The sequence below is a fragment of the Oncorhynchus nerka genome, linkage group LG24 (assembly GCF_034236695.1).
Source record: "Oncorhynchus nerka isolate Pitt River linkage group LG24, Oner_Uvic_2.0, whole genome shotgun sequence".
NCBI lineage: Eukaryota > Metazoa > Chordata > Actinopteri > Salmoniformes > Salmonidae > Oncorhynchus > Oncorhynchus nerka.
In genome coordinates this window covers 55,499,198-55,525,093 of record NC_088419.1, presented here as the reverse complement: position 1 = coordinate 55,525,093, position 25,896 = coordinate 55,499,198, and the positions used below count along the sequence as shown (strand labels likewise).

Sequence of the window (25,896 nt, the reverse complement as noted above, 5' to 3'; positions counted from 1 at the left end):
AAAAATATATATTTTAATTGGACGGGGTAAGGATGTATGGTAGGGTGAGCCAGGATCAATGTTCCCTTTTTTTTTCTCGGCACTGAGCAAATTTCAGGTCTACTGAGATCCAACTTGAAAGTTATGAAAAATCTGTGCAACTTCCAGTGTGCATTTACTGTGAACACTGAGGCTGTATCCGGTTTAAGTGGCCAAGTAGGCTACTGTGGCTATTTGATCGTAATGTAGGCCTACCAGATTGGCTGCCATCAAAAACAATGGAGAAAATCCATCCCATAACATTTTAACATGGCAATGGAACAGCTATCAATCAGCCTACAGTAGCAACTGCAGCCAATGTGTGGTGTTTGATGCAAGAAACCACTTTACAAAATAAAATGCATTATTATTCCCATACCATTATTACACGGAATAAGACAAATTATGCTACCCTCTGCCATTAGGCATGTGCCATGCTCTGTTGTACACTCTTTACTGCAGGGTGCCATTCAAGTTCAAATAGGCAAAACTATGGTCTGTCATATGTCGTCTTCACCGTAGACTATGGCTGTCAACCATCTGTTGATTTACGATTCTATTGTAATATCGCACAACCCTAGTGTCAGTAAAAGCGGAGAGAGATGACAACTGGATAGGTAGTGTGAAAGGAGGGGTTGTCCAGACTTTTACTCTTGCTTTGACCACCAGATAGTGGAAAGAGAAACAGTTATAAGCTCAACATAACAGTATGCTAGTGGAAGGGAATGGAGGACAGGACAGTAACAGGTGACCCAACTGTGGTTTGTGACTACTATGAGTTCCCATTCTTGCCAATTCAATTGCACTAATTCCGTTACCAATTTCCTAACAGAATTATGAGTTTTAGTCACTTAATAATTCATAAACTTTATCAGTAAAAGCACTAGCTAATTGGTAGGTCTACCTTTTTTAAAATTGTTACTTCAGTGAACTTTATCCTCCCTCATGAGGGAGAGCAGTTAGAAAATATCTTTAAGATATATGTGGGTTTTTGGTAGCGGAATTACAAGGCAATGTTTCTTAAACTTACAGAAGGCAAATCATTTCTCCAAAGTTAAATATTCATTTTGATAATAGTTGGCAGGAGTCTTTACTTCACATTGTGTTTTTATGTTTTTCCATTACCTACATACTTTTTTCTGGTAGATGTTGTCTATCTGTTTGACTTGAAATCAAAGGTTTTGCTTGTTCCAATTTTTTGGGATGGAAATGGTTGAAAAATGTATATGCCTTCATTTCTCAAATATAGACTGTTAGCTTTAATTTGACATGCTCCTATGTACTTCACATGTTGATGCTCATAGGTCCTTTTGCAACAAATGCCCACATGTAAATCTGGGGTCTCAAGTTGACCTTGAGCCAAAAGCTATTGGCATCACCTTAACAAAGCATGCCAGGCTCATCTGGTCAAAGAGCGGAGGAACCGTGGCATTTACTAGTATAGCACAGCTCCATGCCAGTCTCTCCACAGTCTGCCACTGTCAGCTTGTTGGAGGAGGCTGTGAAAGGGACTCTCTTCAATTAGATTTACAGCTCCATTAACTAAAAGCTTTTCAAAAAATGTCTGCCTGTTAACTTCCTATCAATTAGCATAGTCTTAAAACCATTCCTGTACATTTTGTTAGGCGACATTGCGTTTTTATGTTGCTTGTGTTACTCATCATATTACTTTTTGAGTTTCTTTGGCTGTCTTGTGGTCGACCATAAAATGCTGCCAAATGCTTGAGATGGTTAGTGTCACTTCCCTCAGGAAATCACTGATGTCTGAGTTTCCAGCCTGAACAGCTTCTCCACTCTTTCTGCCTATTGACTTTTTAGGGTTCAAAATGTAGTACTACTGGAGCTCTGCCAATGTGGAAATGTAATCATCCATGAATGGGAAGACGACGTGTTTAACAGAGTGGGTGTCTGCGTGCGTTTCTGTTATGGCTGCTGTCCCTGTACAGGGATCAACATCAGGGGAAATTTCAGAGTGACAACTAAAAATACAATTTCGTAACATTAAACATTCTTGAAAATGCAAGTGTCTTACACCCTTCAAAAGATTAGAATCTTGGTAATCAAACTACGTTTTCCAATTTAAAATGGCTATTACAGAGAACAAATCCCATGCTTTTGTTTGAGAAGATCAATCAAGAACAAACATTTTCTGCCATGACAGTTTTTACACATTTACATCTGAAGGTAAAATTACGACTTACATTCTGATATCTTGCTCTTATTTCTCTTCCTGAGTATCCCATTGATCAAATTAAGTGCTGTTTTCTTTGCTAAAATCCATTTTTATAGCCTAAATCTAAACATTTTATAAACTATTTGTGCAGTGAATTCCATCTCTATCAATTTTTTACGGAGCATTCGGTGTGAATCGCCCCTGTAAACAATCGTTACATAGTCATGGTGGGTGTCAGTGCATTCCTCTGTTTGCAACACAGTCAAACACCGTTGGTTTTTTTGCGGGGAGAATTGACCGAGCTGATTTGAAGACAACGATAAATGACTACCTGACGCACCAATCATTTTAGCGAAGCTTCATTGATTGACTATAGTTCTGCCCAATGACCACTGATCTTCTTGAAATCTAGCTGGGTAGATGGCCAATGAGCTGAGGTAAACACCAGTATGTAATGGTTTGGGGTTTGACCACAATTCCTTTGTTGTAATCGCACGCGCAGGGAACTCTATTTTTGCTTTGCCGATCAGAAGGGTTGCTGTAAAGGCTTTTTACGCGCAGCTGTATTTCGGAAAGTTGTAGTTTCAACGATTTCATTGAAGATATCCTGGTGCAAACTTCATGTAAAGCGAAGGCAAACTCTAAAGTGAAAGTGAGACAGATTTTTAGTTTGAGTCGGAGTCGCTATCACTGTGAAAGAAAACATAAAAAAAATATTTGTATTGTATGAGCCTTTTATCATCACATAAAATAAACAGATATGTATTGATTGTATAGAGCAGAGGGAACAGTCACTAAGGTGTTCCATTCAACTCCGGCCATTCCCCGGTGCCAAGCTGCCCGCTCTACCTGTGCCCCCAGTGGTGTTCATATGCCACAGTTCATTACTGCAGGCATGACTGTGCCTCAGAGCCAAAAGGGCACAGCATGGAGGCGTCGTTGTGTTCTGTGTCGCATGAAATGCACCACTTGTTGAGTTTGCCTCTGCTTTACATCAGAAAGAGACTGCTATGGGACAAGGCACAGGCAGCAAAATATTATGACGAGGACTTCCAAGTACTGTTTTTTTTTTAAATATTTATTTTCTAATATTTAAAAAAACGTTTTTGTGTGTTAGAATTGCTTTTTGATATGTAGTATATAGTTATTTGCACTGCTGTATATAGTTATAGGTCATTTCACCAATTCGGCCACTTGGGTACATTTGGGCAACTTGTGTGGGACACCTGGGTGACTTCTTGCTAAATGTCATGTAGCTCACCCATTCCTGAAGTTATCAGTCAAACTTTGCACACCTACAGTTACCCTCTTGTGTTATCCATCAAAATTATCTCCAGCATCCTATCTGACTGTGTGGCTTTTCTAGTACATGTGAAAGATGATACTACAACAATAAAAAACAGAAAACGTATGCTCTTTCTTTCTCTTTTCTTCCACCAGATCTACTGTGTTATATGCTCCTACATTCAATTAACATTTCCACAAACTTCAGAATGTTTCCATTCAAATGATACCAAGAATATGCATATCCTTGCCTCTGGAGCTGAGCTACAGGCAGTTAGATTTGGGTATGTCTTCAGGCGGAAATTGAGAACAAAGGGTTGCAGCCATAACAGGTAAAAAAACAAACATCTTTGTCGACCAAAAGTTGTCTTGTTATTTCGACCAATCGATTGGTACAAATACCTTGAGTGCGCCGGAGATATAGATAACAAGAAGAAGAAAAACCTGACCCCAGCTATTCTCCTGGTGGCTTTCTCAGATTCTTCCATTACTCTCCTGAAGTTGCTGGTAAAAGGCTACCTTTCTCATGTGGAATGCCAATTTATCTTACCATTTCTCCCAATCTGCGTGCCAGTTATGGTTTTCATATGCAAATTTCAGACAGTCAAGCACTTACAGGAAGTTAACAGGTAGGCCTATTTTATGACGTTTCCATTGGATCAGAGCATGACATTGTCCCCGTCCCCAGTGAAGGTTGCGCACCTGTGCAGAACGGTTGTCAAGGTAGTGAGTGTGTTTATACAGGATGTACCGCCTCCATCCACCTACCATCAACAAATCATGTCAATGCGGAGCTATACAGAGCCCTCCATTCTTACAAACTTTGGGAATAGCATGGTGACGCGGTATGTAGCTTGTTTTGCGTCACACCCCCTCTGACCACATTTTGGGATCAAGCATACATTTTTTTTTTTAGGTCTATGCCGCCGCAATGGATTAGTTCACTGAGATGGGCGCATATCTTGTGTGTATGTTAGTCGAGCAGTAACATATACAATCTCAGATGACCAACCGCTTAATAAATCCTCTTAGAGCTACCCCCCTACTTTTTTCAATTTCCGCCTGAAGACATACCCAAATCTAACTGCCTGGAGCTCAGGCACAGAACCAAGGATATGCATATCTGTCTCCATTTCACTTTGGCCATTGTGGGCCTGCCCTCCCCTCAACAGCCTCAAATAGGCTATTTCATTCCACAAATAATATTTTATATTATTAATTTCAAACAACGGCATTAGCATGAGAAGAACTTAACAGTCCAAAACGATGTCTCCTCCGTTCAAAAAATATTCCTCCATTTGGGAATCGCTAAATGAATCATCCTCGATCAATTTCTTCTTAAATTGTGTGTACATCTGTATATCTAGATTTTAGATTTTCCTGAGGGAAGGATTTAGAGTTCCCTTGATGGTAGTGTAAATTGCTTGATTCAAAAAGTTGAATGATCTTTCAAGTCCACTTATTTAAAAAATAAATAATAATCATTCAGAACCAGTTTTCAATTGCCTGCCTATATGCTGTGATGCAAGTCACATGTCCACTCCAACTGCTTAGTCCAAGACACACAGACGTTTGGAGTTTATACATACTCAAAATGCTCAAATCCAAGCTTTCCCTGTTGGCTGTGAGTCTTTTGTTTAAAACCAACATATTTGTTAGCATTTTGAAACACCGGCATAATGCCATTGTGGCAAACTGTTTAGGCCTTTTGCGAGGCTGCAATGGGAAACTTCCACAATCTGGAATAGCTCAATGTCTTTCATTTAGCCTAAATTAAACTATTTTCTTAATTGAAGACTTTATCCCACATAGGGTCGTTTGGTACTTTTAGCGTAGATGTGGCTAACCGTTTGCACCACAGCTCTTGTTGCTTTGTCAGCTTGTTTTTTTTCACCATATGAGCTTCAATGTAAAACTGTCTCTAAAAAAATTGTCTTCCTGTGCTCCCCAGGTGCTGGGTGGTGAGAGAACAGAAGGCAGCGTGGACGGCATGCTGAGGCGACTACACCTGCCCCAGAATGAGTGTCAATGATGGCGAAGGCGGAGCAGCTAGCAAAGATGGGCGGGCCTACAGCCTGCAGGTTTACCCACGGCTCTCAGCGGACTGCTCACCTTGCTGTTCCCTCAAGGTGCCCAAGGATGCCACGGCTGCCTCTGTCATCCAGGACGCAGCCTCGGCCCTGGGTGTGGACCCGCAACTTCTCTACGTGCTGGCCGAGGTGAAGGAGTGCGGCGGGGAGGAGTGGGTGCTGGAGTCGGGGGACCTCCCCGTCCAGAGGGTCCTGCTGTGGCCTCGCAAAGCCCAGGAGCAGCACCCCCAGAGCGAGGGCTTCTACTTTGTTCTCCAGGAGAGGAACCGCGACGGCACCATCCACTACGTCCACCTTCCCGTCCTCTGCAAGGAGCAGGAGGCACAGAGGTTGGCGGCCAGAGGCTTCCTCCCCCCGCGCCAGGAGGACTTTGATGACCTGTGCAACCTCCCAGTGCTCAATGAGAGCAGCATCCTGGATAACCTGCGCAACCGCTTCCACAAGAAAAAGATCTACACCTATGCCGGGTCTATCCTCATTGCCATCAACCCCTTCAAGTTCCTACCCATCTACAACCCCAAGTACGTCAAGATGTACGAGAACCATCAGCTGGGGAAACTGGAGCCGCACATCTTTGCCATCGCGGACGTGGCCTACTACGCCATGCTAAGAAAGAGGGTAAACCAGTGCATCGTTATCTCTGGGGAGAGCGGCTCAGGAAAGACGCAGAGCACCAACTTCCTCATCCACTGTCTGACTGCCCTCAGCCAGAAGGGCTATGCCAGTGGAGTGGAGAGGACCATCCTGGGTGCTGGGCCTGTGCTGGAGGTAAGACTTTTTGTACGCATGTGCAACAGGGCTGGGAATTGCCAGGGACCTCACGATACGATAATATCGTGATACTTAGTTGCCACATTTGTAGTGCAATTCTCACCATTCGAAATGTATTGCGGTTCGATAGATTTTTTTTATTTGATGTTCCAAAAATGTTGCTCACTATAGGCTATGTCTGCTGCAGAGCAACAAGATAGCATTAGAACATGTTGTTTTGATAAGTCATGGAAATAAAAGGGCTGAAAACATGTTGGCTCGCTATTTAAAAAGATGGCTAAGAGCTTTGGTGCATGTACAGCCGACTAGCGCTAGCACTACCTAGCAAGTAAAACAAAATATTGTGATCTGTAACAGTATCTTTAAAACGTTTATTTTTATCTGATTACTAATGTGCAATGAAGTTGGAGCTCATACCTAATATCATACCTCGTCTAGCAGGATGTCTGTGTGGTTGCAATGGGGTTAAGGATGTGTGTTTCTGACTCACTTTGTCTGTCAATTGGTGTATGTGAACACTCATTCCCCATTATTTGTCCAGTCTCAGTCAAGGTTAGCAGAGAATTAAACCCATTGTGAAACGTTTTTAGCTGATCTCTCATTCCCAAGGCAGAGGATTCCTCTTCACAGGTGACTATTCTTGTCATGATGCATGGAAGATGCATGAGCCTGCACTCTGTCCACATGCATAATATTGAAGTGCACGAAGCATGACGAGCATCAAACCTAGTTCTTCCAGAGAAGAGGACTTTTGAGATGCTTCCCTTGTCAAATGTGTTTTCCTTGAGCCAGGAGTTGGAGATCTGTTAGTCGTCCGTCATGTGACCTGAAAGAGGATCTGAGGCTGATGTAGATGTGTGAAAAAGGAAGAAATGAAAGAAGATGTGGAGATATTGTCCCAGGCATCAGTTTAACCCTTTAGAAAATGTTTGTAAATATTCTCAAACCACTCCACATTTTCTGGGTCCTGAAGAAAGATTTACTTAAATGATATGGTGTTTACGCATTCAACTTTGGCTTTCTGGCAGATGACAAGCTGCTATATCTGAATGTTTTTGCTCAATGATCCTGCTTTGTGATATACCCCCTCTGTTCCATATCCATATTGGGGCGGCAGGGTAGCCTAATGGTTAGAGCGTTGGACTCATAACCGATCTGTCGTTCTGCCCCTGAACAGGCAGTTAACCCACTTCCTAGGCCGTCATTGAAAATAAGAATTTGTTCTTAACTGACTTGCCTAGTTAAATAAAGGTAAAAAAAATTATATATAAATGTTATGTGAGAATAGAGTGACGACCAGGATTCATCGTCAGTTATGTTGAACAGCTGTGCAAACTAAAGGAAAGCTCATGGAAATACTTTCTAGACACAAGCTTTAGAATATCTCTGATTAACTCTAGAGCTCCCATGTGGTTCATTATAATGTCCCAGCTTGTGGTCTAGAGTGAAATGAAATTGTACATTCTAATTGGATCACACACGTTATTGCAGAACAATGGCTACCATTCATTACCTATAATTGGAAAAATTTGAATCAATCCAAGTTTAGGCCTACTGTAATAAGAGTTGCAACAAGGGAACAACTAGCCGCATAGAGCAAATTGTGTGTGCCTGTGCATCATCAGTGTTTTGTATCAGGTGACCGAGTAGTTTACACACACAGAGGTGTCTCATCATGACCCTTTTACAAATAGGATTGTAGTTATGATCTTAACACTGCGGGATGTAGCCTATTTGACCTGTGGCCTGACAGGCTGACTACACGTGTCGTGTGCGCGAGCGTTGCAAAATAAATTTAGAAATCTATTATTCAATCATTGCACCCACACTGCTCGCACGTGCCAATGAGTGTCTGCGTTGCCAAGGGCTAAAATAGAAGTCGGTTCTATTTGTGACTAAGATCGCGCTGCAAGTCCTGCCTCTCCCATCTCCTCATTGGTTTATAGAAGCAGGTACCCACTTGCAATTTCCTCATTGGTTATACCCACGTGGGTGATTGAAAGATGAACTGTGTTGTCGGTCGTCATGGTAATACTATGAACATTTAGATGCCAATCACCATATAAGTTCAATGAAGAAGAAGCCTGAAAGGAGGGGAGATGACTAGAAACGATTCGGTTGACCGTTATGTGTGGATTAATTGTCGGAGTAGAGGACCTTGTGCATTTCAGGTAAAATAACAACTCAATGTTTTATATCCCAGGACAAATTAGATAGCAACAGCAAGCTAGCTAAATAGGACAAATTAGCTAGCAAGGGCAAGCTAGCTAGCTAAATTGCCGTACATGTTTTAATACTTTTCGACCTGTCCCCAAATTAATATAATTGGTTCAGTTTGTTTTTGTATTTTAACCTGCGTGTCGTGATCACGCTTGGTGTGGGGGGACAAAGTAAATGTATGCACAATGGCGCACGAGCGCAGCCGGTTTGGGTTCCATGTGAGTAATGTGTTGTCAGTGAACTCTGGGCCCTTGGTCATGTGACGTTATGAAGCACTTCCTGTTAGAGGTGGTAATCGGACTGAGTCAGTCAGTGATCACAGGAGGACAGGCATGCTCTTCTCTGGGCCCCAGGCATCATGTCACATCTGAGTCCGCCTGGACATCCCAACACACATTTTTATTTAACTATGCAAGTCAGTTAAGTTAAGAATTATTATTTACAATGACGGCCAAACCCTAAAACCAGACGACACTGGGCCAATTGTGAGCCGCCCTATGGGACTCCCAATCACGTCCGGTTGTGATACAACCTGGAATCAAACCAGGGTCTGTAGTGACGCCTCTAGCACTGAGCTGCTGTGCTTTAGACTGCTGCGCCCCCCGGGAGCCCCTCATACCAGCTAGCAGAACTCCCTGCGTTTAACACAAGCTCAGATCAATGGTCCTGTGTGGCTCAGTTGGTATAGGGTTCTGGGTTAGATCAGAGAGACACAACTCAGCAGAATTGCCAAATGTCTAACCCAGATATCACACACACTGGTCATTGACTGTAAACGAGTGTGGAGCAAGTGCTGCTTTGGTGTTTAACTAATGGGCCCCAGCTCTAATATGGTATCAAATCCCTCTCACATACTTCTGTTTTATTCCTCAGTAATGTGGCTAAAAATAGGTCATAAACTGTCAAAGGCCTCAGGAGGAATGCAGTTTATTGGAAGTAAATGCAGCATTGTAACTTATCGGTATTAAATTGTCAGACCCCTTTGAATTCTAACAGTGTTCATTCTGGTTTCACACTAGAATGGCAGCATTTCTGTGTAAATGTCAACTGGTCTGGTCAATTTACTGCACTGCAGAGTGGGCAGAATATAATACAGTATCTGGCACACTATCCGTCAAACTTTCAGCTCTGCAATGCCTCATGACCCTTTTACAGGAGAGACTAGTCACTGCACAATGTTCTAAGGCAGCAGCAAGATGAATAGATGGTCCCAAGGCTTTGGTTGGAGAGAACTGAAGACCCCCCATCAATCAGCAGTCCTTGTCGCTTTGGCAGGCTGGATGAGGCTGGTTCTCTCTGCTCCAGACTGCCCTGCTGCTTCCCCAGGCCTGTGGTCTGACGGGCAGACTTAGACTGGCCCGTGAAACAATCGAGACCCAATTCCTGCAGGACTCAGCCAGGACCAGATGCTCCATCCTGGCTCCTCCGTAACAGCCTTACCAGCCCTTCGGTAAAGTGCACAGACCTGTGCAAGCACCTACACACACACCGTTTCCTCTTGCTCTTGCAGAAGGCTCTGCAAGGTTTTTCAGAAGGCATAGCAAACGTTCTGCAACAAGCCCACATGATGGCTGACATGAAATTGAATTTTACAGAGGAAGTAATATCTTCTTAGAAGTTCTGTGTTCCTGTTTTTCAGACAAGTCTTACCGTTTCTTCTTCCAACAAGTCCAATTCCAACTAATGACTTAAATATGAGGTTGCTTTCAGTCTTTACATTTTGGCATTTGGTTGCATTGGCTCCTTTTTCTTGGAGGCAGTCAAAGTTAGACTAGGTAAAAGGTAAACTGTTTCTGCTCTGTCTGGGCTCTGAAGCTGTGCGGAATCTCTTCAGCTTTGGTCGCATTTTGATGAGGTGAGATCATTGGCGTGTAGCGTGACTCTTTAAATTACAGTGTGCTTTGTGGACTAGCTTAGCTTTCAGACAGCATTCAACATTTACCTCTTAAACACAACTCAATCATTTACCGCTATCCCGTTGCCCAGTCACTTTATCCCTCCCTATATGTACATATCTACCTCAACTACCTTGTCCCCCAGCACATCGACTCCGTACTGGTACCCTGTGTATATAGCCAATTTAGCGTTACTCATTGTGTATTTATTCCTTTTGTACTTTGAAAAAGAAAATCAACCTTTTCTCTTTTTTTTCTTTCTGCATGGTTGGGAAGGTCCCGTAAGCATTTCACGGTTAGTCTACACCTGTTAGGTATGACGCATGTGACAAATAAAATTGGATTTGCTCGATTACGCAACGGCCTCTGAGTATCTGAACTAAAAAAAAAAAAAGTGGATTTGTCAGTTAAGCCGAATACATCTTTAGACTTTACCGTGAAACAATGCTCCCTCTAATTTTCTCCGGCACTGAGAAGATTTCAGGTCTGCTGAGTAAACTTGAACGTTGTGAAAATTCTGGGCAACTGCCAGCGTGTGTTTTCTGTGAACATTGACGCTGTACCCTCTAAGTTAGTTTTAAGTGGTTATGTAGGCTGTGGCTATTTGATCATAATGTAGGCCTACCTGATTGGCTGCCATCAAAAACAATGGAGAAAATGCATCCCATAACATTTTAACATAGTAGTTCTATTTCCATCATTCAGTCTACAGTAGCAGCCAATGTGTGGTGTTCAATGTAGGCCTACATTCCATGAGACTTTTGAAGAAAAACATGCAGGGCTTGACATTAACCTGTTTATCTACTTGTCCTTCAGACAAGGAGGTGAATGAAAAGGTTGTGTTGTGTGATGCAAGAACACTTTACAATAAAAACTATATTATTTCCATACCCTTATTACAGAGAATCAGACAAATTATGCTACCCTCTGCCTACTGGCTACTTTTCAAAGATGTCTAGAAATGTACATGTGTTGTGCTCTTGCAGGAAGCAATCCTCCCCTATTGCTGACAACAAAAAACACTCTATAACTGGGCTAATAACTCACTAACTAGCAAAGGATATGAACTATGTGTACACGTGACTACATGCAGCTCTTGCTTTGATCTCCAAACAAGCACATCTACTCATGACCGCTCATGCTTTAAACACAGTCCAGTTCAAAGTAAATGGCACATCGATATATGGCAATGGTCTATTTGCATGTAATCCTACTGTAGCGCTGACTGTTTTTGCTGCCCCGGTCTGTATAGAGTAGTGTGTCAATGCAATAAAATCCTACTCCTATGCGTTCTGCCTACAACAACAATCTCTTGCAGTTTGTTTTGGTAAGTTGCATTGAAACTGGCAAATATTGCATTGACTTGCTCACAATTGCCACAGTAAAGGGAAATGTGTTTTGATTTTTTAGCAATTGGGTTTGTGCAGTGAGGTATTGGCCAAATGCATTATCACCGCAGATTGGCTTTGCTTGAATTTCTCTGCCAATGCATTGTTCGGGAATTTAAAAAAATATATATATTTCAAAATTTGAGGTAGGCTATAATCACACCGGTAATAGATCTGTTGTATTACTTGTGAAGCACAGCTGAGGGAGCATACATTTTAAATAATTAGCTTTTTATTGCAGGAACAGTCTCCGCAGAGGGAGAGGGCAGCAGTGGTCTGCCTCTCAACATCCCTTCGCTTTCCTACACTGACTCTGACCAAAAAGGGACACGGCCTTCCAGCTGATGGCCAAACTCAAGTCGCACCGCATTATGTCTGCCTCATGCACAAATTCATGTTACTCCTATGAACAGAGGAAGTGAAATATTCCTTGCTATTAAGAAAGACCCAAGCCGCTAACAACAACGCAAGCATATAGATGTACTTTCCTATTCATTCGTTACTGCTGCAGTGCATGTTGTAGCACTAAGTGGAAATGGGAAGAAGGCACATTTTATGGCTTATAAAAGTGTTGAATTCAAAGTGAACTCAATCATAAATCAGCATCTCTTTGCTGTATTCGTTGACAGTCTCTCTCTAGTCATGGTTTTAACGTTTTGAAATCTCACAGTATCAACTTTGATGTAGCTTTCTTTTATGCCTGCCACATTAATGCAGACACTGTCATCTGAGCCATCTGATTGGCCAGCGGTAGGCCTATAGTGCACTTGATTTGCTCTCTGGGCCCTCCTGGGAGGCAGCCTTTTTACCTTCAGACAAATGAAATGGTTCAAAATGGCCTACCTGGCGCAGGGCAGTTGAATCGAGTGCACCTACTGCCAACAGCCGGAGGCAAAAAATAATTTGCCTGTAGATTTAGATTTTTTTTTTGTCACACATATATGTATACACACTAAACATGGAAACATTTTATAGAAAATTAGCTGCAAAATTCTCTCCAACAAGAGGGGTGTGAATAGTTTGTCATGAACTGTGCGTATAGAAATATATAGGCGTGTGGGGGTGGCTGTTCCCTAATGCTGGAAGGGGGGCCTTGAGTGAAAAGATTTGGAGACCCCTGTACTGGAGTACGAGATAGTTGGGGTAATTTAGGTAATATCTACATTTCGGTTAGGTAATTGATTTGAAGTACTATGTACATGTAGGTGAAAAGCAAAAAGTCTGGTTGCTGTTTCATGAACTGTTCAGCAATCTTATGGCTTTGGGGTAGCCGCTGTTCAGGGGCTTTTTGGTCCCAAACTTAGCACTCTGGTACCTCTTTCTGTGCGGCAACAGACTGACATTGGTGGCTGGCTTCTTTTGACAATTTTTAGGGCCTTCCTCTGACAGGTCCTGGGTACTGCGTACTGGGCTGTACGCACTACCCTCTGTAGGACCTTGCAGTCTCCTGCCTCAGTCCAATGTGCACAAACTGAAAGCCTGCTCTAAAACTTGATTTGTTCACACAACTGGTTATACAGGTACCTCTGTTTCACCTGTGTGTTCTCTCATGTGCTTTGAAGAGCTGTTTTAGACTGGTCCCATGTACAGAGAGCCTGATACAGGAAGATGTCACTGCTCCTGTTCTTTTATTCATGTGTCGTATTCTCACTGCAGGTCTAAAAATTAAACCTAAACAATTGCAGTAGAACGTTTAACTCTTGAGGTCATTTTGGCTTGCATACTTTTAACACTGAGAAGTAGGTTGAAGGTTTGTTTTACTGCGAATAACCACTGGGTGATTATCAGTACACACCATCTCTAGATCTGCAAGTCAAGTCTAAACAGTATACTGTGTGCTGACAGTGTTCTCATGCCACGCCTGTATTATTAGCTTAGACTTTCAGATCAACTCAGTTAATCTTGTAATATAACATGCAAGAGCACACTTATTGTTTTTTGTCGCGTGCAGCAAAAGTTCCTATCCTTCTGCAGGAGAGTTTGTAGTACTGCAGGTTTTGCTCAGGGCTGGTCACACTGTATGACATCATTGTGGCTCAAATAGCACTGTGTGAATTCTGCCCTGGGCTCAGGAAGCTAGCCATCTACCCACCACCGCTCCTCCCCTCAGCCTCCAGTCTGAGACCTAGCCTTAGCCAGCCAGACTGTCGCCCATTTCTTTATCTTTACTCTCTGTGAGTGAAGTTTTTGCATAAAAACATTTCTATGGCTTAGTGTATATGCCGTTCCATGAAATGAGTCCCTTTTTGGTTAGAATAACTTTTGATTTCACCTAATTTTAACATTCTGTCATAAGGCGCAGAAGTTCAACTTAATGAACTTAGCAACAAAACTGACTCGTGCGGTAACTATGGGGCAAACCAACTGAGTTGGCTTATATTGTTGACAACATGTAAACTATATTTTGTCTCAATGTTTATTAAAAACAAACATTTGCACAATGAGCACCTTTTTTGTCTTTCAAATACATTATGGTTGTTGGTTAGCTAGCGAATGTTTGGTTTATAGGGTGTCTGAAAATGTGCTTTTGTGAGGAAATGTCACTTACGTTATAAGGCTTTTTACCAAGACAAATATAATTATCATGTTCTGAATCGTTCAGCGGGATCTTTCTCTAACATAGCATTAACATTATATCCAAAATCTCAGGTTTCCTAATATAACACATCCCATAATAAGCATCGAGCTCTGTTAAGATCACTGCCACTTTCTCGCAGTAACTTTTGAGAATTTTACATGTGGTGGTCATCTGCGACAGTTATAAAGCAAAAATTGGCATGACACAAGCTAAATTAAAAGGGAAAGGCTTTAATAAAATAATACGCTTAGTGCTCTGTTGACATTTCAGATATAAGCTTGTTTTCGTGTAATCATAAATGAAATGAGTCACTAATCAAATTAATTAATTTAAAAGCAACATGTAACAATTTCAAATATTTTCCTGAATTAGTTCATATAAGGAAATCAGTCAATCGAAAAATAAATAAATGTGGCTTTAATCTATTGATTTCACATGACTTGGAATACAGATAAGCATTTGTTGGCTACAGATACTTAATTTTTTTTAATCAATGGGTGACATGTCTAGGGAGTATGCAGGTCATGGAAGAACTGGGACATTTTCAGCTTCCGGGAATTTTTTACAGATCCTTGTGACATGGGGCAGTGTTTTATCATGCTGAAACATTGTTTATGGCAGCGGATGAATGGCATGACAATGGGCCTCATGATCTTGTCACAGTTTTTCTGTGCATTCAAATTGCCATTTAAAGAATGGAACGGTGTTTGTTGTCCGTAGTTTATACCTGCACATGCCATAACCCCACAGCCACAATAGGGTACATTTACATTAGCAAAACTCACCCACACGACACCATGTACGTGGTCTGCGGTTGTGAGGCAGGATGGACGTACTGCCACATTTTCTAAAACATGTGAGAGGCGACTTTTGGTAGAGAAATTAACATTCAATTCTCTAGCAACAGCTATGGTGGACAATCCTGCAGTCAGCATGCCATATGCACGCTCCCTAAAAACTTGAGACATCTGTGGCATTGTCTTGTGTGAAAAACTGCATATTTTAGTGGACTTTTATTTTCCCCAGCACAAGGTACACATGTGTACTGATCAAGCTGTTTAATCGGCTTGATATGCCACACCTGTCAGGTGGATGGATTATCTTGATAAAGGAGAAATGCTCACTAACAGGGATGTATTCAAATTTGTGCTATTTTTTGTTGTTGTTGAGAAACTACTTTTTTGTGCCTGGAATATTTCTGGGAAATTTTATTTCAGCTCATGAAACATGGGACCAACGCTTTACGTGTTGCATTTTATTAAACAGAACAACAATATCTTCATAACTGACTGTCATAGCAACAAAATAACTAGGGCTTTACAATGGTGGTGAAAACCTGGAGACATGTTTGGGTTAAGTGGGAGAAAATCTTCCTAGAAGTCAGAGGGTGCACAGATGGACAAAAGGCTGAATGTTGGTACTTTGGCAAGTCTTTATTCATTTACAAAATCTGATGTATTGAATTTTCCACGTCTATATTAAAGGTTACTTCATTAATTATTACAGGCTTTTAAAATGCAATGTTGATGTCGGGGTGGGACTTCAACAACAGCCACCAGCCAAATGCTGGTAGAACTCAAATGTGACCTCTTTTTGGATAATACAAATTAGTTGCGTCATTGATTTGATTGGCTGATGGGCCAGCCTAGCAGAAAGCCCAGAGTTAAGCCAGGTTTTAACCTCTACCAGACTCTGGGCCAGTCTAACCCACCATACCCACCCCATGCCACACACCGTCTCCAAGCCCAGAGACAGGAACCTCTTATTAGTGGGCTAAAACTGCAGACTCTAACAGGAAGCAGCAGTTTTATGCTACAGGAAGAGCTAGCTGCAGGAGCCTCCCCTCGCCATTGGCCAACCGGCCCACTAGGCGTGTCGACAGACGCCGCATTGTTGCTCAGGAAGTATAGAGGAGTCGCGGCCATTCTGGGTGCCTATTGTTTATCTCCCAGCCTGCCTGCGTTTTCACTCTTCCCTGGCTATATTTGGCTAGGCTGGATGCCCGGTGGCACTACAGTGGGTTGGTGGTGTGGGAAACTGGCTCCCTGGCATGACACACAATGGCCTCAGCTCCTGTAAGACCAGTTCTTTTGTTTTGGCCATTCATCAGCAGCTACGTAGCAATTTGTCAGTCATCTACTGTGAGTTCAGCTACGTCAAATTAGCCTAGCTCTCAAGGGATGTGATTGTTTGCTCATATTGTAGGTCATATTTGTATTCTTGCACACCATACTAGTTGACTCTGTTCACCGGTTAGGAACATAAATGGCTGTGTCATATTTTCCAAGTTACCAGCACAGGTTCTCATGTAACAGGCCAGTTGTACAGTATTCATGGCATTGACCACAGACTTTCTTGATATGGTGCCCTGGGTGTGGCTCCTGGAAATGGGACCCGTCTGGTGAACCATGGCATTGGAGCGAGACTCCCTGCAGCCCTGCCTGGCTCCAGTACACTGGGTCCTGTACTAATATGTGGCTAGCCATCCTCTGACTGCAGTAGAGAAGATGCATATTGAAGCAATTTAACCGGAGACCTCTCCAATCAAATCTCTTTCTTATTTCCACTGACCTGGCATTCAACCCCTTTTTTTTGTTTATTTTCTACTCAGGCAAATGAGTGCAGCTTGTCTGGAAGATTACTAAGGTCTGTTAACGTGTTTATCTGAGATAGGGCGGTTCTTTTCCATATCCCACAATGTATAGTGATTCACACAGTTAGAATTGATCTTTCTAATTTGATGTGATTCACACAGGGGGACCCTTGTCACATGCCACTTTCAGTACTGAATCCCCATCAATGTTCTCTAAGCACTAACACTGCCTAACACTACACATGGTCGCATAACAAAATGAATGATTGGATGCTCAGTTGACCTGTGCCTGGATACCTTTGTCTGGTTAGCCATAGAGATGACCTGTAGCACGGCCAAACCTATAAGATAAGTTGCACAGTTATATTTAACTAGCATCTGAATGTCCTACAAACAAAAGGAATTAATTTGTCTGTCACATAAAAAAATGTCAATCACTTTTTTAATAAATCGTAAAATGGATTAGTTTCACATACGGTCATGAGGGTTGGCAACTATGCCACATAATCATGGCATCGGCTTTATGAATTGATATACAAAACAACAATTCTCGCTTTGAAAGAATGCTCAGTATATGGGGTATTCAACTGTCAGACCGGTGCAGACTGCCATGCGGAAACAGAATCTTTTGGTACTGTCCACCGGTGGCTTGTTTTTGGAGTCGGGTCCAAGAATTGTGTTTGCCATAATATCCGGGTGCGGTTGGATCTGCAAACTGTATTGCTGGGGGACTGAAAGGACCAGTCAGTAGGAAATATTGTGGTTTTTGGTAAAATGTTTATTTTTGGGGCAATTTGGGCAGAAATGTTGCAGATGGAGGTTCAAGTCCCTAGTGAGACTCAATGGGGAGATGCATTGCGAGAGGAAATTGTAGAATTAGGATTTATTGGGAAAGATGGGTTGATCTGTGACTGTCTGAAGGGTGGAATGAGTGTTGGAAAAATGATGTATAGTATAAATGTTTGAGGTCCTCCAATCAGGGGTGTGAGGGTGGGGAAGGGATTATTTAATATTTTGTTTTTCAATTCTGTTTTGTGATTTTGGTTTCATGCCGTGAGTGGTGTGTGTTGGGCCTGGTAGTTAAGAGTGCGCTTGGTTTTTCCCGCCCTTGGAAAATCCCTTTGAGCCTGGGGCGGGGCATTGCCTTGCCGTGTGTGTGTGTGTGTGTGCACACACTACCAGTTGGACACATCTACTCATTCAAGGGTTTTTATTTTTACTGTTTTCTACATTGTAGAATAATAGTGAAGATATCAGCATTATGATATAACTCATATGGAATCATTTAGTAACCAAAAGTGTTAAACATTTCAAAATATATTTTGAGATTCTTCAAAGTAGCCACCCTTTGCCTTGATGACAGCGTTGCACACTCTTGGCATTGTCTCAACCAGCTCCACCTGGAATGCTTTTCCTTCACTCTGCGGTCCTCCCAAACCATCTCACTTGGGTTGAGGTCGGGTGATTTGTGGAGGCCAGGTCATCTGATGCAGCACTCACCACTCTCCTTCTTGGTCAAATAGCCCTTACACAGCCTGGAGGTGTGTTGGGTCATTGTCCTGTTGAAAACAAATGATCCTCCCACTAAGCACAAACCAGATGGGATGGTGTATCGCTGCAGAATGCTGTGGTAGCCATGCTGGTTAAGTGTGCCTTGAATTTTAAATAAATCAGACCATGGCACCAGCAAAGCACCATCACACCACCACCTCTGTTTCACAGTGGGAACCACACATGCGGAGATCATCCGTTCACCTACTCTTGAGTCTCACAAATACACGGTGGTTGGAACCAAAAATCTCAAATTTGGACTCATCAGACCAAAGGACTGCTTGTGTTTCATAGCTCGTGCTTCTTGGCCCAAGCAAGTCTCTTGGTGTTGCAGTAATTCGACCATGAAGGCCTGATTCACGCAGTCTCTGATGCGTCTGTTACTTGAACTCTGAAGCATTTATTTGGGCTGCGTTTTCTGAGGCTGGCGAGTAATGAATTTATTGTCTGCAGCAGAGATGAACTGAACTTGAGGAAACTTTGCAAGTTCTTTAAATTCTCTAGATTGACTGACCTTCATGTCTTAAAGTAATGATGGACTGTTGTTTCTCTTTGCTTATTTGAGCTGTTCTTGCCATAATGTGGAGTTTGCCCTATTTGGTAAAAGACCATTTAACAAGGCACACCTGTTAATTGAAAGGCTTTCCAGGTGACTACCTCATGAAGCTGGTTGAGAGAATGCCAAGTGTGTGCAAAGGTGTCATCAAGGCAAAGGGTGGCTACTTTGAAGAATCTCAAATATACAATCTTTTGATTTAACACTTATTTGGTTACTACATGATTCCATATGTATTTCATAATGTTGATGTCTTCACTATTATTCTACAATGTAGAACATAGTAAAAAATAAAGAAAAACCCTTGAATGAGTAGGTGTGTCAACTTTGGACTGGTTAAGTGTGTGGGGAGCCGGCATGCAGGCATTCTGACCCCTTGACTTTTCCACATTTTTGCTAAGTTACAGCCTTTTCTAAAATGGATGAAATTGATGAGGGGGGCATAAAATACACACAAAACAAAAACTTGTTATTCATTTGTTAAATAAATATTTTGCAAATTTATTCAAATGTAATACTGAAATTTCACATTTACATAAGTATTCAGACCCTTTACGCAGTACTTTGTTGAAGCACCTTTGGCAGAAATTACAGCCTCTCCTATTCTTGGGTATGATGCTACAAGCTTGGCACACCTGTATTTGGGGAGTTTCTCCTGTTCTTCTCTGCAGATCCTCCCAAGCTCTGTCAGGTTGACTGGGGAGTATTGCTGCACAGCTATTTTCAGGTTTCTCTAGGGATGTTCGATCAGGTTGAATTCCCGGCTCTGGCTGGCCCACTCAAGGACTTTCAGAGACTGGTCCCGAAGCTACTCCTGCGTTGTCTTGGCTGTGTGCTCAGGGTCATTTCCTGTTGGATGGGTAACCTTCGTCCCAGTCTGAGAACCTGCTCCAGAGTGCTCAGGACTTCATCAAAGATCTCTGTACTTTTCTCCATTCATCTTTCCCGCGATCCTGAATAGTCTCCCAGTCCATGCCGCTGAAAAACATCCCCACAGCATGATGCTGCCACCCATGGTGCCAGGTTTCCTCCAGACATGACGCTTGACATTCCGGAAAGAGTTCCATCTTGGTGTCATCAGACCAGAAAATCTTGTTTCTCATGGTCTGAGTCCTTTAGCTGCCTTTTGGCAAACTCCAGCGAGGGTGTGTCATGTGCCTTTTAGTGAGGAGTGGCTTCCGTCTGGCCACTCTACCATAAAGGCCTGATTTGGTGGAGTGCTGATGAGATGGTTGACCTTCTGTTAGGTTCTCCCATCTTGCTCTGTCAGAGTGAGCATCGGGTTCTTGGTCACCTCCCTGACCAAGGCCTTTCTCCCCCGATTGCTCGGCTTGGCCGGGCAGCCAGCTCTAGGAAGTGTCTTGGTGTTTACAAACTTCTTTCATTTAAGAATGATGGAGGCCACTGTGTTCTTGGGGACCTTCAATGCTGCATAGATGGTTTTTGCTACCATTCTTCAGATCTGTACCTCGACACAATCCTGTCTCAGAGCTCTACGGCCAATTTGTTTGACCTCATGGCTTGGTTTTTGCTCTGACATGCACATCTGTGGGACCTTATATAGACAGGTGTGTGCCTTTCCAAACCATGTCCAATCAATTGAATTTACCTTGTGTGGAAATGTTGTAGAAACATCTCAAGGATGAGCAATGGAAACAGGATGCACGAGCTCAATTTTGAGTCTCATTGCAAAGGGTCTCAATACTTATGTAAATAAGGTATTTGTTAATTTTTGCAAATTTATTAAAAATAATCCAACCTGTTTTCGCTTTATCATTATGGGGTGTTGTGTGTAGATGGCTGAGATGTTTTATTTAGTCCATTTTAGAATGTCTCACATAATGTGGAAAAAGTCAATGGGTCTGAATACTTTCCCAAGGCACTGTGTGTGTGTGTATATATATTTATTTATTTATTGGCCTTGTAATTTAGTGTTTTGTCATTATTCTTGTAAGTACCATTTTGGTTGTTGTGGTGTTACCATATTGGTGCTATCACATATCAGCCTCCAGTTATAGGTTATGCAGATAGAGCCTGATTCTTAGTGTCAATGCATTTCCTATGAATGTGGAAATGTTCGTCGTAATAAATAAGCAGCTTAGGAATCTATTGTGCATGTAGCCAAGTGGTTGTGAGGTCAGAGCCTGGCGGTGATACTGGGAAACAAATATCAGTCATTTAAACCAAGGATCTTTCTTCTGAGATGCCTGTCCGTACAATGACGATTAGCGTGTAAGGCTGTGATTAGTAAGGAGAAGTGGTAAGAGTCTGAGGTGGCCCGCTAAGGGACTGAATGGGGAACTGAGCCTTGGGCTTCTGTAGTGGAAATATACAGGGGGGCCGGCTGCCAGGGAACGCTAGAAAAAGGAGCCAGTCAAGACAGTCAGGCGTCGTATATTAAATGTGTGTGTACACTCTCGCTTAACACTGTGGAATCTTAAAATCATCTCTCCCTCCTTTTTCTTCCTCTTTCGATCTTCTACCTTTGCTTTTCTTCGCTCTGTTCCCCCAATCCCCTTGCTCTCTCTCCATCTGCTTTCTCTTAACCCTCTCTTTCTCCATTTAACAAAAAAAGGGGGGTCAGCCTTTATTTCGCTTTGCTTGGGTAGCAAAGCCGTTGAGCTACTTCCTCTTAACTGATGTGCCTCTCAACCAATCACAAAGGCTGCATAGAGGGCTGTTTGAATGTGAATGGTGCTGTGACACATTTTAGCATTCCTTCCATGGCAGAGAGGCTGAGCACAGGGGAGCGTTCCCAGGGTCTGCTAGCCTTCACCCTGGGACAACCGTTTGACAACACTAGGCACCATTCAGACGGATGGGCGGTCAATGCCAGCTGACAGTGCCTTAATTAACCTGGCCCTGTGTCAATGTGATCGCCCCCTCAGTAACACACACAACCATACATTGACACACACTAGCATGAGGATACAGTCTCCTGGGAAAGAGGAGTCCAACAGGTTCATGTTAAACCACATAATCCTGGCCATGGATGACGACATTTCAGACAGACTTTTCGTCTCCCCACTGTCAACTCCTGCGTCTACACTCTATTTGCTTCAAGTTTTAGTTATTTTCATAAAGTTCCAACTCTTTTCTGTGCCCTCAAAAAATGTAGTTTATTATTCTTCCAGCAGCACTCATCCTGGAGCTTAAGTTGATATAGTGAGTGTATTTCTGCTCATAAATTGAGCAATAGGTAAAGACTGCATAATACCCAGGCAGCCAGTCTATTGGAACAGTGGAAATGGGTCAACGGTTCACTGTAAGGAATCTTACCCCCTCTTTGAGGACCTGCTCCCCTCTAAATCTATTCAACCACCACTGTATCAAATTCAGACTGCTCCCTGTACAATGTGGCTCCTATTTAAAATGCACTGACTCAACTTCCCCTGTGGCTGCCTTTTGTTGCCTGTGTGCGCGAACAGGGCTCCCCATTCAGACTGGTGGCAGGGCTGGGTTTGTGTCCCCGGCTGGGGGGAGGCTTCTAGACCTAAGTCTCCCCATACCCTCAGCAGTCTCACTGGCCTAGTGTCATCCCCTGGACTTCTGCAAGAGAGAAGGAGGGGGCAGGGAGGGAAAGTGAGGAGTCCCCCCCCCGTCTCTCAGCTGCTGTTTTCATTTAGTGTTGACTTCTGGACTCTGAGGCCCGTGTGTTGTCATTCTGAGCAGACTGTTGTTGGTAACATTGGCAGCTTCTAATAGCCCCAGTATTAGCATAAGTGTAGTTATTCCTATTTCTTAACTAGACTCATTTTATGGTCCACACAGTGAACGTAACCATCTCGACCTCTCTCTCGGTCTCTTTCTACCAGGCGTTTGGGAATGCCAAGACGGCCCACAACAACAACTCCAGCCGTTTTGGGAAGTTCATCCAGGTCAACTACTTGGAGAGCGGGGTGGTGAGAGGGTAAGTACTGACCGTTGGCCCACACTGTGTGTTGTGATGACACAGTCAATCCTCTTGTCTCTGTCTGTCTGAGTAACCCTGTAAACACACACACTACATTCCTCCTGTGTGGATGTTCCTGAGTATGTTTGTAAAACTTTATAACACACACCCACACCGTACTCTGCCCCTTCAACACAAACAACATCCTCATCAGCACACTCACACACCGGCTCTCAAAGGCAGCCACAAGGCAGTTACCGTTGAAATTCAGTAGAACTGTAATGTGACTAGCAGAAACCTCCGTGACAGCAGACTGCGGCTGTTACTTCCATCATACCATACAAGGCTAGTGAGAAGTGTATTAGTTGTCTTAGGTTGTTTCTGTTTGAAGCCTGCTGGCCCAAGTTAAAGCAGAGCCTCCCTCTCTCTGCCTGCAGTCTCTCTGGTTACCGCCTGCGTCACACACTGCTCTGCTCTGTCATTTCCTCTCTAACAGAGGTGCTGCTCCTAAACGTTTCAGTGAAGATATTACAAACGCTACACCATGCCCATAGACGTTACATTCTTCTCCGCAATGCATCTGAGTCTCCCGACGATTTTCAGAACAGAAACACATTCTAACCATTCTGATTGGCCCTTGAGACCAATGGGTTGGGCCAGAGCCAGAAAACACGTTGGTAAAGCGATGTTTTGAAAATGCGTCATTGGCTTTGAGACAGTGATTGGTTAGAGATGATCCAATCACTGATGACTTTGTTTTGTACAACGCCACTCATTTTGACGTCACCTAGTTTTATTCGTCATAGTGGATGATCCAACTAAATGCTCACTTGCATGTTCCTTCTTGACAATGCAACACCAATAAGAAATGATAAAAGATAAGAATAGGAACAAAGTCATTAGCTCAGTAGAATAGAATAAAGATTTTAGCGTAAGTATAATACAAGGCACCATTTTATAGTCCAATATTTACACTTGTATTGGGGAAGGGGGTGAATGGGGGGCAGTGCATAAACTGAGCAGTATAATAAGAGTCTGGTAGCAGCAGGTGTGTGTGTGGCATGAATGTATGTCCAAGTAGATGTGTGCATGAGTGAGTGCATGTGTGCTAAGGTGAGGAGAATCAAAGCAGGTGGTCAGTTCAAGTGTTCAGCAGTCTGATGGCTTGTAGAAACCAACAGGCCCTGAGACGGTTTCAGACCTCCTGCTCCTATACAGTCAGCCTGCCGGTAAGGGAGAGAACAGCTTGTGTATGGGGTCCTTGATGCTGCGTGCCAGTGATGTACTGGGCCTTGCGTTCGTGGACCAAGCAAATCCCGTACCAGGCAATGATTCAAATGGTCATGGCACGGCGGTAGTATTTGGAGAGGACCCTGGGGCGGCATGCCAAATTTTGTGAAATGTCACGCAGTCGTTGGTGTACATTGTACAGCAGAGGACTGAGGACACACCCCTGGGGGGCCCCTGTGTTAAGAGAGTGTGGAGGGGGTGCTGCGAGTCCTCTCTGCCTGTGGTCTACCCATCAGGAAGTCCAGGATCCAGTTGCAGAGGGTGGTGTCCAGACCCAGGTTTCTGAGCTTGGTGTTGAGCTTGGAGTTAACAATAATGTTGAATGCTGAACTGTAGTCAATGAAAAGCATTCTCACACAGGAGTTATTGCGTTATGGCTGTGTGAATAGTGATAGAAATGGCATTTTCCGTGAATCTGTTGGCGCTCTGTAGGCAAATTATTGGGTCCAGTGTGCCTAGCACGCTGGCCTTGTGTGCCATGACCAGCCTTTTGAAGCACTCCATAATGACAGAGGTGAGTGTGACGGGGTGATAGTCATTTGAGCATGTCACATTTATTATTTTTTTTCTTGGTCACTGGGACAATGGTGGTGGTCTTGAAGCAGTTGGACTATAGCCTGGGACAGGTTCAAGATGTCTGAAAAGATGCCCGCCAGCTGGTCAGCACACACTGAGGGGTGATAGTCATTTGGGCATGTCACTTTTTTTTGGCCAGGGATGCCACCTGGGCCAGCGGCTATGTGAGCATTCAAGTCTTGAGTTTTCTTCATGTCGGCCTCTGAGAGCAAAAGCACCTGGTCGTCTGGAGCAGGGAGTGAGCATAGAAAGTGTTAAGTGCTTCTGAGAGGGAGCCTTCGGTGGGCACCGCACGGCTGGATTTGCCCTTGTAGTCCTTGCCATATGTGACGCGGGTCTGAGTTCTCGAACATCAATTCAAGAGTCTGTATGGTCTTTATGCGTCCCTAATGGATTTGCGAAGCTCATACCTGCTTTCCTTGTACATGTCGCGCACCACCAAGTCATCAGGGTTCATTTTGCTGACATTGAATGCTGCAGTACGGGCTCTCACCATTGTACGGATATCTCCGTTCATCTAGGCTTTTTGGTTGTGGCATGTCTGGATTGTTGTTGTGGGTAAAACATCAATACATTTCCTAATGAAGCCTGTGACTGACCATCTATATTCCTCAATGTACATGGAGGAGTCCTGGGTGGATTAACCTTTTGAACATAAATAATCTGTATTCTCAACAATCCTGCAGCACCACAAACGACTTCGACGATGGCAGTGTCAAACTGAAGTATGTAGCGAACATAGAGCAGCGGAATAATTTAGTTTGAGTTGTCAGGCAACCTAAAACAGGGACACATAGCTTTTTATTGAATTGTTTAGCTTGAGAGGGCTCAAAGTAATTGAATATCGATGGCTGAAATGTTGCCATTGAGACTTCAGTGGCTGAGCTGTAGTAGTGCTGGTTGAGCTTGTTATGCTTGTAGTTGAGGGTCTCGGTCTGTCAGTCCGAAGCCATTGATTACAGCTAGACAGTGCTGACATTCTGCTGAACAATGGCTTGCTGAGCAGCAGTGAAAGGAGCAG

The 25,896-nt window shown here is 43.2% G+C and overlaps 1 protein-coding gene across 1 annotated transcript in view; it reads left to right on the top strand.

Annotated features, from left to right (window-relative positions):
• The window catches only part of LOC115108211 (unconventional myosin-IXb-like), a 96,401-nt gene that overhangs the window by 35,469 nt on the left and 35,036 nt on the right, over positions 1 to 25,896 (top strand). Inside the window, 2 exon segments of the mRNA XM_029632284.2 lie at positions 5,427 to 6,333; positions 22,933 to 23,027. Coding sequence (XP_029488144.2) covers positions 5,494 to 6,333; positions 22,933 to 23,027 — 935 coding nt within the window. The 5' untranslated portion in view covers positions 5,427 to 5,493.